The sequence below is a fragment of the Mytilus galloprovincialis genome, chromosome 7 (assembly GCF_965363235.1).
Source record: "Mytilus galloprovincialis chromosome 7, xbMytGall1.hap1.1, whole genome shotgun sequence".
Classification (NCBI taxonomy): domain Eukaryota; kingdom Metazoa; phylum Mollusca; class Bivalvia; order Mytilida; family Mytilidae; genus Mytilus; species Mytilus galloprovincialis.
Genome location: NC_134844.1, coordinates 73,859,200 through 73,876,823, shown reverse-complemented (window position 1 = coordinate 73,876,823; position 17,624 = coordinate 73,859,200). Strand labels below are relative to the sequence as shown.

The following is a 17,624-nucleotide window of genomic DNA, read 5'->3' as shown; positions in this document are numbered from 1 at the left end:
ACCTGGAGTATAAGCACAATATAGAAAAAAAACAATTTTTCTCCTTACTATTTTAGAAATTGAAAAAAAAAAATCTTTTGAAAAAAGGGGGGTGGGGGTCAAAAAAAATTTTTTTTTTTTGGGGGGGGGGGGGTCAATTTGCAACAGCGTCATGTAATGCAGAAAAGAGAGTTCTCTTTTTTTGGGGGGTGGGGAGGGGAGGAGGACAATTTGAAACAGCACTATTCATTTATTTTACTTTGAGCAAAGGGGTATAATATGAATATAAATGCCCAACTTATGATAATATAAGCAATATTATATTATTCAATAAAAACATTTTTTATTTTCATATATGTTCTTCTAGTGTAAATGCCCAATGTTTACATTTGTTTTTTTTGTTTACCAAAACGTACATAATAATGTCACCTTGTTTCCTAGCCATGCAGTTGATAACATCTTTTCTCTGGATTTTCGTTTAATGAAAATTTACCACTCAACATAAATTGAAATGGACGGATTTTTTTATTTGGCATTAGAATATATAGAGATAAATAACTACATTGTATCTGAGTATTTGCCTATGTAAACTGGGTTTTGATGTTGAAAATTTAGATTATCTGCTACAAGTAGTATTTTAAATCATGATAAATAAGTGACACGTTGTGTATTTATGCGCTTGTGCTTTATGAAGATATATACTTTGAATATACTGGTTGACGATAATAGGTCGTCATATTATAATTGGTGTTTATCATTGTCAATTGTTTATTTTCTTCTGTTACCCATTTGAACATTGGACTTTACCTTCTTTAAATAAGTTTTACTGTGCAAATAGATCTGTGTATTTGTTTATTCCACATATGCTAGAGGTATAGGTTTGAGATCTCACAACACATGTTTAACCCCACCACATTTTTGCGCCTGTTGCAAGTCAGTAATATCTAGCCTTTGTTATTATTGTGTTTTATAATGATATTGGTTCATTAGTCATGTTAATATGTTTCAGAGTTTAGTGTGATGCCTAATTTGCTGAACTAGTATATATATTGTTGTTCTGGTGCTTGCTGAACACAGTTTTCAAGAGGGTTTTCTAACCTGTTTTGGAAGACACATTAATGGTATAAGGCTGTTTTTTGCTCTTTGGTCGGGGTGTGTCTAAAAAAGTTTCCATATTTCTAATTTAGATAGACATGGAAATTTAGTTTGCTTATAAGAACCAAAACTACAGCGTCTCAAACATATTACTCTAACTTATACTTCTAAAAAATCAACAACACGAAACTTAAGTCAAGTTTGATCTTTTATAATATGAAATTCTATTAACATATACATATGCATGTATCACTAAATCAGGTTTTATAAATGACACCAGATATGTTTAATATAAATATCAAGTTTACTTAAAAGAATCAAAGCACTATATGTTTGTAAATGTATATGGGCATGTGCACCAATTTGAAAAAAAAAGTGGTAGCTAGAATATAATTCTTGACACAAAAAATGTTAACTTAATTTATACTAGCATTTCATACAGTACTTGAATTTCATTTTATTTTGTACTTGTACCCCAGAAAGATGTTTTTTTTTCTCAACAAATGAAATACATTTTACTGCAAATCCCACCCACACCCCAATTATCAAAACTTTCTATTTTTGACAGTTATTAATTTGATATATCTTTTTTGAAATAACCACATAGCACAAAAATAGTTCCGTTTAATAATGATGATTTATTATAAACAAAACTTACTTACAGGCGCGTTGTAACCCATACGCCAAAACCCAGTTAAGTACACATCAGGAATTTGACAAAAATAAAAGTATGGTAAATCTAGTAAGAATAAAGCTACTTAAAGTAATAAAAAAAAATTAAAAAGGTATGTTACAAATATATGTAAATTATCACTTTGTAGCTATATTCCTTTCTGAAAACTAGTGTAGTCTTTTGATTTACAGAATCAGCATGATGATTACGTTGCTGATGCAAACAATTAAGATGGCCGATTCCTCAAGTTGTCAGACCACAATTATAACATATACGTTTTGGAAGTTGGGATATCAAACACAACCCACTACTCATTAGAAATTAGTTATCTCTAAATAACTTTTTTTTTCAAATTCAATCATTTTCAAAACTTTGACTGGTTACTTGTGAAATTAAGATTTTTGTGAGGTACTTTTAAGCTCAAGAAAATTGTGACAATGCAGGATTTCGCACCATTTACTCCAAGCTCCTCTCCAAATGACTTCTTCCCCGGTGTTAAGTACACATCATTTTAGTCTAGCTACACCCCTGACTTATTTTTAAAAAAAAATCATTGCTCCAAACAAATATGCAACATTTCTGCAGCATCCCCTATATTCTAATGGATTTTTCTTTACTAAAAGTATTTAAAAAAAACCCTGATTTTATCAAAAATAAATTAACAAATTTCATTGAAATGTTATACATGTATCTGTATGCACATCAATATTATGTAAATAATTGTGTGAAATTTCACAAACATCCTACCCATACTATCAGTAATAAATATTGGCAATTAGACAGATAGATGAAAAATAAAGTGGAGATTAAGATGCAGAACCATAAGAGCAATACATGAATAAACCACATTTTCAAAAATATTGTCTCTAAATAATACTTCATCATACATTTGTTTAAAATATTTCATTCAATCAGACATAGTAATGTTTCTTATCTCCTGATTTTCAATTTCAGCTAAAACAGCTTCTAAATCCTCATCATCTACCACGTCTACAAGAAGTTTAGCGGTTCTTGTTTCTGTTCTTTTTCCTGCTACAGTTAGTCTTGAGAAAAATGATGTTATTTGAGATGAATCAAGGTATTCATTCACCTGAAATCTTTTTGTAACGTCTGGCAACCTAGCCTGCCGTATTTTCACAGCAGCATCACTTGCTGTTACTTTTTCACCTGTTTTTTCTCCATGTTCATACATTTCAGCGAGAAAACTCTTTAAGTCAGAGGAAAATCTAACAGCTTTCTTGTCTTTCTTTAAGGCCCATCCCTTTGACAAAGTAGTGAGGGGACTGGACTGAATTCCAGTAGATGCTCCCTCAGAGGTTGTTCTTACATCTGTGGATACATCATTACATAATTGTATCCAACGGATTTTGATTTCATCATATGTGGATTTCCTTTCTAACTTGAATTCATGCCTTCCAAGTAACAAATGAATTTCTAGTGAATGGTGCTTCATATACATTTTAGTGCATCCTGTTACTGGGCACTTAAACATGTAAGAAGATTCATTTGTTATCACTGGATTTCCTTCACATAGAGAATCACTTGAAGCTAGATCTGTAGGTTGATTGTCATTTTGGTTAGTCTTCCTGCTAGTATTGATATTTCCACTTTTCTCAGAACCTGAAAAATCCTCCTCAATGATGATATCTGTACTCTTTTGCTCACAGGAATATGTCTGCAACTAAAACAAATATACATGTAATTTCATATGTAAATGAAGTTAAAATACATAAAGATTGTGTCATGGGACACAGATCCCTTTTAGTCCAGTTAAACTAAGTTTGAACCTCAAACTAATTGCAACAGAAAATGTTTAAGTTCTAATCTACTAATATAGCATTAAGCCCCAAATAAACACAAAACAAGAATCATTTAAATTTTGGATATACTTTTATGTACAGAATGGTAAGGGTAAAACCTAAATATGAAGTATGAATATGTTGATACTTCACATTTGTACAATTACATGTACATGTCAACTATCAACAATTAATATTATAAATAAACTGTTGAAGTTCATGATGGTTAAGTCTTTTACATATTATATATATATATATATCAATACTATACAAATATAGTCTTTGTGTGAGGTCTATACAAGGATATATTAACCTGAAAGAAGTATGTTGACTGAGGACGAAGTCCGAGGTCGATATACTTCTTTGGGTCGATATATCCTGTTTTGACCTCATACAAAGGCTATATTTGTTATATTATTAATTTCTGATCATATTTGTATCAAAATCGTCATTTATGTTTGTTGGAATTTTATAGATATTACATTGTCTCCTTGACAATAACAACATATTAGTTGTTATTTCATTTACTTGGTTTTATTTTTTACATCTTATGTACTTGAAGATTTTTTACGTCAAATAATGGATCACAGATATCATGTGTTTTAAAACGTTAAACAATATCCTGAAATTCATTACATGACGTCACAAAGTATATTGGTTTTTAGATGTTCTAAAAATAACCGTGCAATATGCTTTTTGCAGGTCAATATGCGTTTTGCTATCCGCTGTTTTCTCTATACCTTCGAAAATATAGTTTAACATGTGACTATCCCTAAACAAATCAAATTTGTTAAAATATACGAATTAATAATATTATGCGGTATAGGCTTTGCTCCTTGTTGAAGGCTGTACAGTGATCTATAGTTGTTAATTTCTGTGTCATTTGGTCTCTTGTGGAGAGTTGTCTCATTGGCAATTATACCACATCTTTTTTTATATGACCATGACCTGGTTTGATTTGACTTCTCTCAGACAACAGATAAATGCTGATATAAACAGGTAAATGAATAACTTTGTGTCTACTTATTTTGGACATTTACAAATATTAAAATTACCTCTTCTTTTGATATTGTTTTTCCTGTTCCGATGTCATACGCTTTCCAGACAGTTATGCTTCCATCTTCATGCAGCTTTAAGTTACTTATTTGGCTGACACCCTTCCATTTATGACTCTTTATCTCATGTTTTGACGTGTCTATTTTTGCAACAGCTAACTGACATCCTGTGACAGCCTTCCCACTGCAAATTGCAGCTCTCATGTCGTTTGCAGTTTGAATGTTGCCACCACTAGCTACATACGTCCTCATCTTGCACCTCATGTGAGCTATCTTGCTATCACAATATGACTTTCCTGACTGTCGTTCACTATAATTATAACTACTGATCCTAACACCTGAAAAATAAAAGGGTTTATATATTTTATGTCTCATATTCTTGAAGTTAAGTATGAGCTTAGCATGGAATGTCATTTAGTTATTTATGAGGTGTATAAATAATTATGTGCCATGCACATCTAAATAATATCCTTTCACTCAAAAACTATAACATACAAAAAATGCAAAAACATTTACCAACTCCTTTTTTTTAAAATTTGTTTTGGAAAGTATTTACAAAAAAAGAATGTTTGCACTATTTTCTCCCCCCCCCCCCCCCCCCCCCCCCAATATACTGAATAAAAGTTACTTAGTTTTTGAGGTTATATAAACTTCACCTCAACAAAGTTCGACCTAAACATCAATGAACCATGAAATAAAGATCATGTGACAGTCCTAATTTAGCACTATTTAGTACAAAATGTACATTATACTATCTTCAACACAACTACAAATGTACATGCACATTTATAGAGTTGAATCCAAGTGGTTAGAGATATTATAGCTGAAGTGACCAGGCTAATTGACTCAGATAGAACAGGAAGACCCCTTTTACCCATGTCATTATAATTTAACTTACAAAATTAATTTCATTCAGTGCCTAATTTCCCGATATTTCTGTTGGAATCTGTAACAGCCATAAGATGTAATTCATATACAAATTTTGTTCAATAACACCCAAATACACTTACCAGTTCGTTCACTTATTCCATTCAACGACAACCAGAAGTGACCACAATGGTAGCAACCAGCATTATCTGATCTAACAGACACTTCCTTTAATGACCTTATGACTGATTTCATATGAGAAATTAGGTGTTCCATTATTGATGCAACTGTAAACCAATCCTGCTTCACAGAGTGAAAGCAATGGACAAACGTGTTATGCTGAAAAATATTGAACATAATTATAATTATTATTGACTATAAAATATTTTAATGTGACTGGTTGTAAATTAAATTATGATTTTATTGTTTTATTCCCAGAACATGTGATGTCCACTAGTTTAATAGAATGGTTCCCTGATGATATATAAATTGAAATGTTTGTAGAATGCCTCTATGATCACTTCCTACAAGCTAACTTTTTTTGAACTTATGTTTGTTCACTTTTATTCCTTTAATGTTGGTAATTGCCTTTTTTTAAGCATTTCCTGTAATTGCAATAAATAATTTTGTAGGGTTTATCAGTTTTTGAAGGATTGCAAAAAAAAACACCAAATGATTTCTTTGAAATTTACAGTACTTGTATTGCATTACAAAAGTTTAAGGAGTAGTTTATTGATTCAATGGAACATGTATACTTCACAATACTTCTCATTTACAAATAATTTAATTTTGGATGTAACGCCTGATTGGCTGACCGTGTTTTGTTGATCATCTCATCGACATAATTATGTCATGTGACTGGGACGTCATCCACATTTTTTCATGACTTTAGCCGGTTTAAATAGAATTTAGAATAAAATTATCAGGAATGACTGTATAATTTTTTCAGTCTATTCGAAATAACATAAAAATAGAGGCTCTGTGTCGCTCGCTTGGTCTATGTGCATATTAAACAATGGACACAGATGGATTCATGACAAAATTGTGTTTTGGTGATGGTGATGTGTTTGTAGGTCTTACTTTACTGAACATTCTTTCTTCTTACAATTATCTCAATTTATAATGAATTTGGCCCATTTGTTACAGAGGAAAATATTTTGTTAAAATTTACAAAATTATTTAAAATTTACTATAAAGGGCAATAACTCCTTAAGGGGTCAACTGACCTTTTTGGTCATGTAGACTTGTTTGGGGATCTTACTTTGCTGAACATTATTGCTGTTTACAGTTTATCTCTATCTATAATAATATTCAAGATAATAACCAAAAACAGCAAAATTTCCTTAAAAATTTCCTATTCGGGGGCAGCAGCCCAACAACCAGTTGTCGGATTCATCTGAAAATATCAGGGCAGTTAATTCATGACTTGCAAAACAATTTAACCCCTGTCTGAATTGCTCTTAATGTTTTGGTTTCAGAGTTATAAGCCAAAATCTACCTTTTTACCCCCTATGTTATTTCTTCATAGACAAAAACAATATTACAGTAATTCCTAAAAAAGATCACATTAGGTACAAGTATAAATAATACCTTCAAGTTTTGTTCAGAATCTTTGTAAATTGCCACAGCAACATGCCATGATAGTCCTTTCTGCCCAAAGAAGTCTGTCATCTTTTCTCTATGTAGTGCAGGTAGAAATTTCATGGCCCAGTCTATAACAATTACAGCAGATGTTTCATTCAGATCATCAAAAATTTTGGTTCTAGCTTCATCTTGGTTTACAGTTTTCAATAAATGTGCTTTCCAAAGTTCTATCTTGTAGTTACATGCCTCAACATCTCTTAAATGTTCTTCTTTGTCTTCATTGGTTAGCTCTGTTGATAAGAGATCCATATATAAAATTAAATTTAACATGATATGTTCTTCACACACACCAAAAATTTCATTAAATCCAGTAGCATTTTTCTCTAATCTTCATTTTTTTTGCCCGTTATTTAGGAGATAACTGTATTGTATTTTTAGCTCCGACGGCATCAATTGGGGATTTGATGGTCGCAAATTAAGTTTACTGGCGACCCATTAGAGGAGACAGTAAACAGGTATTTGCAACCATCAAATCCCCAATTGATGCCGTCAGAGCTTAAAATACAATATTGTTATCTCCATTCTAATGAAACTGACAGAAAACAACGTTAAAACATGTATTTAAAATCTGTCATATATCCTCTGCGCTTGCGCGTACGTCCCATAGCATCAATTGTCAATTGATGCCATGTAAATAAGTGACGTTATCCAATCAAAATGAACGTTACAAACGTTGTTGCATTAGAATCTCTAATCTTCATTTCTTAAGGGCATTATTCTTTAATCATTTAACCCCATCAAAACCCTCAGTGATAGTGACTTTTTCTTTTTCCCCTTGTGTGTAAATGTACTATCAGTGTTACTGTAAATTCAGGAATTACTGTGTGCATTTATTATTGCGATTTTGTAATTTTAGATTAAAATTCTATTTAAATTTTTGTGATATTGAGAAAAAAATCCTGTTTAATTCATATAAAAAAAATCAAACTGTGATTTTAAATTATTACAATTTTAAACTGGTCACATTTTTGCCATAATAAAAGCAATTCAGAATTTTCAGTAAGTCATTGCAAGTCATGTGTACTTGAAACTCAAGCAATATTTTTTTTTTTTTACTTTTCACTTACCTGAAGTATTATTCACTCTGTCGATCAACATTTGCAAGACATCAGGTAGCAGGTTACATCTGTCACACACTAGATCATGAAGGTGGTCACACTCTACAGCATACTCTTTCTCCTTCGTATCACTTAATGCCCAGTTAATGCAGTGATCAGCACATCTATCGTTCTTTTGTACATGAAGCTTATAGTCTGTTTTCAGGTAGATTTTACTTTTTTTTAGCTTTGACAATATTTCATCTGAATCATCTCTGTCTAATACCTCCATGTTTACCAATTCTTTTGTTACATTAATCAAAAGGTCAAATGCTGTGTTTCCATCTGCAGCAATATTATCAAGTCCACGTAAATTTGTCTTTTTGGCAGCTGAACATGAAGATAAAATTTTGAAAAGTGTTGAAGAAGACAGTGGAGAGAAGTCTTGCTCCTTGCAAATGGTTATATACATATTGACTAACTCAGAGTTACATGAGGTTCTTATGACTTGTGGAATAGATACAGTCTCTTGTTCTAGTTTCACTGTTCTCATTCCAAATGATGACACCTGTATAAACTGATGATCAAAAAAAAAATCCAGAGCATGTTCCAGTTTAACAGGATCCATTCTCAATCTGTGCAGTTTTTCTTTTGCATCAACACTGAAACTGCCAGGCCCATTATTATAAAACTGAAAATGCCTTCTGGCTTGATCTATACGCCATACTGTAAGTCCAGGTATCAAATTCTGCAGTTGTGTTTTGGAGTATTTATTTGCAATCATTGAGAGCAGCTGTAACTTCTCATTATTTTTATCGGAACTGTTATAAAGCTTTACAATCATTTGAGTCAGCTGACTATCTGTATCTTCATTGTTACTGACATGTGAAGTTATATGCTTGAAAAGCTTACTGCTTTGGCCTGGTGCTATACATTCAATCAATGCATCAATACCTTGAACTGCTTTTCTTTTATACAGCCTTACTGTCCTGCTGCTTGCATCATCTATTGGAGTTTTAAGCTGGCTCTTCAAAGGGCTGATTGATCCTTTTCCAAGTATTTGTAAAGCCTCATTTAAACTTTCAATTGATGGCTTGGTTAAGGCATCACTCCAGTTTGACACTTGAGAATCAAAATCTTCTATTGTTGATTGAGATTGATCCATATCAAATAACTCAGATTGATGATCACCCTGAAATGTAGAAAAAAAAACTAAAAACAAGTGAAAGTGTGATCTTCTGTTGTTGAGTGACAGTAATAGATGACTTATATTAAATATAAAGCTTAAAACCAAATTTCAGAAATCCTTGTGTTGTAGTTCATGAGAAGATGTGATGAAAATTTTCAACTTTGCTATATATATAGCTATCATGTGCAAGAAATTATACAAGTTTTTCGTAAACAGGAAGTTGTTGAGTGATGAATCTCAAATCACATCACACAGTATAACTGACTTATATAACCTCTGAAACCAAATTTCAGAAATCCTTATATTGTAGTTCCTGAGAAAGATTGGACAATAAATTTTCATGGGATGGACATACATATTGAGCCAGAGATAAAACAGTATTGATGACTGAGTATACCTCACTTTTTTCAGCAGTGGTATAATAATTGAGAACCCAAGAATTCTATTTTTTTTTAATCAAAAGAAGTCTTATGACCTTAAAGTCGACCAATTTGAAAACAAAACTAAAACATAAAAAAAACCAGATGCTCCGCAGGGCGTAGCTTTATACGACCGCAGAGGTTGAACCCTGAACGGTTGGGGCAAGTATGGACACAACATTCAAGCTGGATTCAGCTCTAAATTTGGATTGTGATTAAATAGTTGACACAGCATAGGTTTCTGACACAGAATGAATGTGTTCTAATGAACTTACAATTTTTGTTTTCTCTTAGAGCAATTCACTATGCTGTTGAATATTAATCCTCTCAAAAAAATGTTTGAAGAAATTTTCTTTTTTATTTATGAAATTTCAAATGAGAAAAATTGAACCCAATTTTTTTAATCACATCTCCCTTTCCCTTATTCCAAAACTAATCTCAATTAAAATTTCTAATGGAGTTTGCAACAATAACTACTCATTTAAATACATCATAAAATATTAAGAAGTAAAAAAACTGCTTGTTATCACTGAATGGTAAAGATTATTTTAATTTATCAGTTGGTAGTAAAAAGTGAATATACATTGTATATTGTATATAACAAAGATTTAAGTTGATTCTGGACAAAGAAAGATAACTCCAATTAAAAAAAAATCTTGCTATTGCACAATATTTTGCAATTAGATATTTCTTGCTTACTATTCTGGAGAAAGAAAGATAACTCTAATTAAAAAAAAATTTGCTATTTCACAATATTGTGCAATTAGAATTTCTTGCCATTGCGCAATACTGTGCAATTGAAAAGACTTGCTATTGCACAATACTTAATATAATAATTTTAGATCCTGATTTGGACCAACTTGAAAACTGGGCCCATAATAAAAAAATCTAAGTACATTTTTGGATTCAGCATATCAAAGAACCCCAAGATTTCAATTTTTGTTAAAATCAGACTAAGTTTAATTTTGGACCCTTTGGACTTTAGTGTAGACCAATTTGAAAACAGGACCAAAAATGAAGAATCTACATACACAGTTAGATTTGGTATATCAAAGAACCCCATTTATTCAATTTTTGATGAAATCAAACAAAGTTTAATTTTGGACCCCGATTTGGACCAACTTGAAAACTGGGCCAATAATCAAGAATCTAAGTACATTTTTAGATTCAGCATATCAAAGAACCTAACTGATTCATTTTTTGTCAAAATCAAACTAAGTTTAATTTTGGACCCTTTGGACATTAATGTAGACCAATTTGAAAACGGGACCAAAAGTTAAGAATCTACATACACAGTCATGACAGTTAGATTCGGCATATCAAAGAACCCCAATTATTCAATTTTGATGAAATCAAACAAAGTTTAATTTTGGACCCTTTGGGCCCCTTATTCTGTTGGGACCAAAACTCCCAAAATCAATACCAACCTTCCTTTTATGGTCATAAACCTTGTGTTTAAATTTCATAGATTTCTATTTACTTATACTAACGTTATGGTGCGAAAACCAAGAAAAATGCTTATTTGGGTCTCTTTTTGGCCCCTAATTCCTAAACTGTTGGGACCTAAACTCCCAAAATCAATACCAACCTTCCTTTTGTAGTCATTATCATTGTGTTTAAATTTCATTGATTTCTATTTACTTAAACTAAAGTTATTGTGCGAAAACCAAGAATAATGCTTATTTGGGCCCTTTTTTGGCCCCTAATTCCTAAACTGTTGAAACCAAAACTCCCAAAATCAATCCCAACCGTTCTTTTGTGGTCATAAACCTTGTGTCAAAATTTCATAGATTTCTATTCACTTAAACTAAAGTTATAGTGCGAAAACCAAGAAAATGCTTATTTGGGCCCTTTTTGGCCCCTAATTCCTAAAATGTTGGAACCAAAACTCCCAAAATCAATACCAACCTTCCTTTTGTGGTCATAAACCTTGTGTTAAAATTTCATAGATTTCCATTCACTTTTACTAAAGTTAGAGTGCGAAAACTAAAAGTATTCGGACGACGACGACGCCAACGTGATAGCAATATACGACGAAAAAATTTTCAAATTTTGCGGTCGTATAAAAACAGTTAGATTTGGCATATCAAAGAACCCCCAAAATTTTATTTTTTATGAAAACCAACAAAGTTTTGTTTTAGTCCTTTTTACCTGAAAGTGGACCAATTTGATAACGGGTCCCCAAAATGAAAAAACCTAAATACATGGTTAGATTTAGCATATCAAATAACCCCATATACTCAATTTTTGTTGAAATCAAACACATAAACAGTTTAATTTTGGACCCCTAATTGGACCTTTTTAAAAACTGGGCCCATAATCAAAATTTTAATTACGTGTATAGATTAAGGATATCAAAGAACCTCAAGAAATCAATTTTTGTTAATATCAAACTAAGTCTAATTTTGGACCCTTTGGACCTTAATGTAGATTAATTCAAAAACAGGACCCAAAATTAAAAATCAAAATACTTGGTTTGATTCGGCATATAAAAGAAACAACTATAATTCATTTTTTGAATGAAATCAAACAATGTTTTATTTTGGGCCCTTTGGACCTGATGTAAACCAATTTAAAATAGGCCCAAATTCTAAAACTTGAAACACGGTTAAATTCAGCAAATTAAAGAACCCCATGAATTTAAGAACAAAACCCCATTGAAATTAGTCAAGAAATAAGCAATTTATACAAAGTTGAAAGTATAACTATAAGAAAAGTATTGTTTTTGGCCCCTTATTCCTTAACAGTATGGGACATAACCCCCAAAATCAAATGCAACCTTCCTTTTTTGGTATGGAACCTTGTGGTACAATTTCAGAAAGAGCCATACACTTACACACAGGTAATTGTCTGGAAACTTAGAATATAATGCTTACTTTGACCCCTTTTGGGCCCCTTGTTCCTTATCTGTTTGAACTATAACCCCAAAAATCAATCCCAACCTTCCTTTTGTGGTTTCAAACCTTGTGTTTCCATTTAATAGAGATCAATTCACTTAAACGAAAGTTATTGTCAGGAAATTTAGTTTCTTCAAATGATGCTGATGTTGATGACGACAATGTGATACCAATACATGTATATGGCCATAAAATTTATGACGGTGGTATAAAAACTTTAAATAATAAAGAAATACTATGTATTTATTATTTAAAGTTTTTATACCACCGTCATAAATGTATTTCTTTATTATCTAATCTGATCTGAATCAATTTCATATATATATTATAATTAATGGACTCTGAAATATAGCTCATTATTTCTTAATTTAAACCAGAATTAAATGGTGTTTGCATTCTAAAATCCAAATTGACCATCCTGACAACACAATTAAGATTTGTATGCTCTTCTTACTACACCAAATGCTTTCTCTTATAATTTTTTTGCAAACAATATCTAGAAACTGTTTTTGGTCAGACAAAGGATTGGTCAGGAAAAGATGGACAGACATAATAATTATGGTTATTTGGCCAAATTGTGATATAAATATGACAGCAGTGTTGTGATTGACACAGAACTGTACTAGATCAAGGAATTGACAGTAATACAGCCTCTTTATGGTTTACTTTTACAAATTTGACTTGGATGGAGAATTATCTGATTGGCACTCATACCACATCTTCTTTAAAATATCTAGTTGATTTTATTTAGATTGTAGGTTGCAAATCATGTTTTTACCTCTGATAAATGTACATGTAACATTAATAGTAATTTTTTTCTCTCATTTTTATATTTTCAAAATGATTACTTTTTTAAAAGCCTTTACTTTAGAACCTATATGGCTAAGAAATCATACAGCTTAAATAATTTGTGACAAATAATGATAAAGAGCACAATATAATGGGAACCAAGAATGAAGTTTATATTTTGAACATATATGGTTATATGCCTAAAACAATTTACAAGATTTTTGACCTTGCAAAGACCAGGAACAGCCGTATTGAATATGTCAAAGGCCAAGAGTGTATTTGTTTATTTGTTTCTTAGTATTTTTTCTTTTAAATTCCTTTTTATTTTGATTTTTCAGGAATTGATTATATAAGCTGATTTTATTTTTTTATCCTTTTGTTCATACTTTCAGGAGCTTGCTATTGTGTTATATGAACAAATACTTCTTTATGGCATATATGTCATGTCTGACAGCTATTGTTCTTATGTTTACCTTCTGTTTCCTTGGTCTCAGTAAATATAAAGCAGAATCCTGGTCTAAACTTTCTTCTTCTTCTTTATCAATACAGTCCTGCAAAATAAAATTTCAAATATTATTATGTGTATACATATTGTTTAAAGTCAAAGAGTAGAAATAAGTAAGCTACCACTTATGCCATGGTCTTATGTTGCCCCCCCCCCCCTTTTTTTTTTTAGATTGCTTGCATTTTAAAATTCTCAAATAATAATCAGACTTTTCTAGAAAATTGTAATCATTCATAACTACCTCAGTCTGTAACAAGAGAATTATTTAAAGACCAGGTTTAAAAAAAAAACCAGATTGCTATGCTAGTATTGACCAGGCAAGCAGTACTTAGTGGTCAAATAGATAAAAAAATTAGTGTTACAAAAGTGTTACACACTAAAATGTCTTGTTTACTTTACTAACCAAGCCAAGCAGTCTACACAAAAATATTTCCCAATTTCATGTACTACATTATACATGTATAGCCAAAAGACAAACAATGGCTATATTCTGACATTTTGTGTTTGTGTCTAACTAAAATTTTTCAAATATGTACCATTCCAAATTAACTTCAGTATGGGCTTTGCTCATTGTTGAAGGCCGTAAAGTTACCTGTAATTGTTAATTTCTGTGTCATTTTGGTCCCTTGTGGAGAGTTGTCTCAGTGGCAATCATGCCACATCTTCTTTTTTTTTATTTTTTACTATTCTAGTGGCTAATGGTGTAGACTGATTATGATTGGGTTGTTTGTTAAAAGGTTATTCTACCAACATCAAATAAACATAATCAATGATCAAGGTAAAGGAGGTCAAGGTCAAATGATCTCTACCAAACAAAAATGTACATTACATTTTGCAATTCCATACAAATAATTTAATTCAACCAGTATTTTTAAATTAGTGACAGACCATGAAAATGAGGTAAAAGTCCTCTATGCCACAACAAACAGACAAAATGAATATATTTTGATTATATTGCAATTTTAAAAATTTGTTCTATGGTAGACAAATATTTATTAACTTACTGGACTGACATTTTCTAGTTCTATCTGCTCCTCATTGTACTTTCCATTTAAGATTACAAAGCATGAACTACATAAGCCTGAAATATACATGAAGGCAAACAAATTCATTAATGCATCTAAATTTCTATACAATATATATGATATAGACAACTGTTGTACATATATAATAAATTACTCTGCAGTTGTTAAAGTTACAATTCACTTTTCCTTTGGAAACTTTTTGTAACAGTTATGCTAAATATCTGCATTATACATGTATTATATACAATACCAATTTCTAAGAGCCCCTGAAATATCCTTTTTCAGCATATTGAAATTGTTAATGGAATAAAATGGGAAAACTTGAACATGTATTTAACTAAATCAAATAAAATGGTTCTGTTATGTGACCTTTAAACTGCTGATCTTTGAGTCATTTAAACTCTGGTTGATAGTTGTCTGAATGTTAGTTATTCTACACCTCCTTATATTTATATTGTAGTCTTGGTTTGAGGGTTGCTTCCTAGCCTCTCAGGATGTTAAAAATCCATTTCAAAATGTCATGCTTGTCAGTCTAGTACAAACTAACATGATTAACTGTAAACATGTTCTTGTCCTGATATAAATGTCATATTTGCTACTGGACATCAAACCTCATTAACCAATTCTTTATCATATTTATCAAGAAGACAGTAAAGTACAGTTACATGTATGATAAGAAAAAATCATGTATTCCAATTCAGTCAAAGTACAAAGACCATGCTTAGACTTCAAATGTACATGTATCACCCATTTTTGCAGTCAACCATTCATAACTGGTCTGATTTATAATCAGTTTAACTTATCCAGCAATGTAACTTGAATATAATTTACCTGCTCCAACAGGAATAAAGATGCCTTCTCTGCTGAATAAATTCCTGCTTAATTTTGTTATCACCACTTTGGTCACTTTCTTATTTCCTTTATGGTCTGGATTGGCACAGGACCTTGAAGGTTTCCATAACAGCCCTAAATTGTACCTATGTACAGGGCACACCTTCAAGTCTGGTTGAAAGCTACAATATCAAATATTTTTTTATAAAGAAAAATTAAACTTGGCTTAAGCATTAAAAAACAACAACTTTACATTTTGTACTACTGTAATGAATGTTGAGGACAAGTTTCATGTTCACAAAAAAAAACAACACCTGTAGTATGATTATCAACCTCATTACGCATGTTATGCATGCTAAACATCATTTAGCTTTCTTCATGTGTTGGTCACCTGGTCACTAGGCATGCAAATGTAAACATTCTTCCAAATTTGCTCTAGATTCAAGAATATAAATCTCATTTTGTCTATCAAGGATAGTTATTATCCCTACATTCAGGTTCATGTTTTACATGCAAGTAGACGAAAACAAAATTGTTTTGCACGTTTTAATTTTTTTTAAATGGATGCTACATTGTACATGTACAAATGTAGTTATAAATATATTTTTCCTATCTATTCTTGCAGATGCTTATCAATATATCAGCTGCTAATTATTTATGTTCAGAATTTAAACCATTCTAAGCCGACATTTTTTTTACTATTCATACATGTAACACAGCCTATAACAGGTATCACTATCAGCATAAACAAAAGTATATATATTTACTAATAATATTACTATCTATAAAAAAGGGGAACATTTTTATTTTTGAGAAGTTCAAAAAATCTTAAGAGCATTAACTGAAAGGAGATAGTAATAAACATTAATTATAACGTTTTTCAAAGTGAGAATTATTATTTTCTTACCTAAAAAGTCCACATCTGTATGATATGAGATGTCCTTCACTGGATACGTCTGCCTCCCATTTCGATTGGTGGCCACTTGGCAACTTGCAAAACTTTAAATGGTTTGAAATGTTTTTGGTACATTCAGAAAGTTTCACATGTTCTTCATCTTTAGAAAATGTAGCAGAAAACCCACACCTCCCCCCAGCAAACTTCTGCAATGGGCAGTGTGTCGTCTGTTTATCAACATTGGCAGCCATTAAAACATCGCCCTCTATGTAAACATTCTTCTAAGGGAGGTAATTGGGATAATTTCACTGATGATTAATTCAATATTCTGAGGTCTTATATTTCATATTTCACGATCATTATCATTACTTTTTTTTCTTTAAACTTAAAAAAATATTGTTTTTCTTATATATACAGATTATAACTTTCTTATTAACAGTTGCAAAAAAAAAATTGGAAATGAAAAAAGTGGGTCACATTACTATGCATTTATAGTACTCTGGAATGGATAGTAATGGGAAGTTTAGACCAAAAAATTTTACAAACCTCATTTTTAAGAAAAAAAAAATTGTTTGTATTTCTAAAAATAATAAAGGAAGTCAATAACCAAAAATAAAGAAATTTGGAAATTTTTACTTTACCACCCTTTGTTATACGACTGCATGGTCCTTAGGAAGAACTATACTTAAGTCTGCTATAGATATAGCGTATGGTTTACAGAAACTAGTATGTTCTTTCCTTTATTTATGAATATTATATTTGGCCTGACGTTGATCGGTTTGTTGTTCATATAACTTGCTATATTTTCAACATTATTTACCCTCGCCTAATTGTTGTTTCTGTCCCAAGTCAGGAGCCCCTATTATTTGTTGGTCTTGTGCGATTTTTAATGTTATTTTCTTTTATATATTTCGGATTAAGTATG

At 31.2% G+C, this 17,624-nt stretch overlaps 1 protein-coding gene across 1 annotated transcript; it reads right to left on the bottom strand.

The window, feature by feature from the left end:
- Positions 1-1,264: 1,264 nt before the first annotated feature.
- Positions 1,265-17,382, bottom strand: LOC143083635 (uncharacterized). Its single transcript, XM_076259911.1, has 9 exons — positions 16,712-17,382; positions 15,805-15,986; positions 14,953-15,029; positions 13,917-13,994; positions 8,180-9,341; positions 7,059-7,342; positions 5,612-5,807; positions 4,602-4,939; positions 1,265-3,428 (listed from the first exon to the last, which is right to left on the bottom strand). Exons 1-9 carry the CDS (start codon positions 16,948-16,950, stop codon positions 2,655-2,657), a joined length of 3,330 nt encoding a protein of 1,109 aa, XP_076116026.1. The 5' UTR covers positions 16,951-17,382; the 3' UTR covers positions 1,265-2,654.
- Positions 17,383-17,624: the final 242 nt, after the last annotated feature.

What these genes read in the sequence shown, in the direction of transcription:
- LOC143083635 (XM_076259911.1), bottom strand. Translation starts at nt 16,950, where the DNA reads ATGGCTGCCAATGTTGATAAACAGACGACACACTGCCCATTGCAGAAG. An exon ending in CTTTATTCCTGTTGGAGCAG is followed by an intron (nt 15,030 to 15,804) that starts GTAAATTATATT and finishes TGTATATTTCAG; the next exon opens with GCTTATGTAGTTCATGCTTT. An exon ending in ATTCTGAACAAAACTTGAAG is followed by an intron (nt 5,808 to 7,058) that starts GTATTATTTATA and finishes AATATTTTTCAG; the next exon opens with CATAACACGTTTGTCCATTG.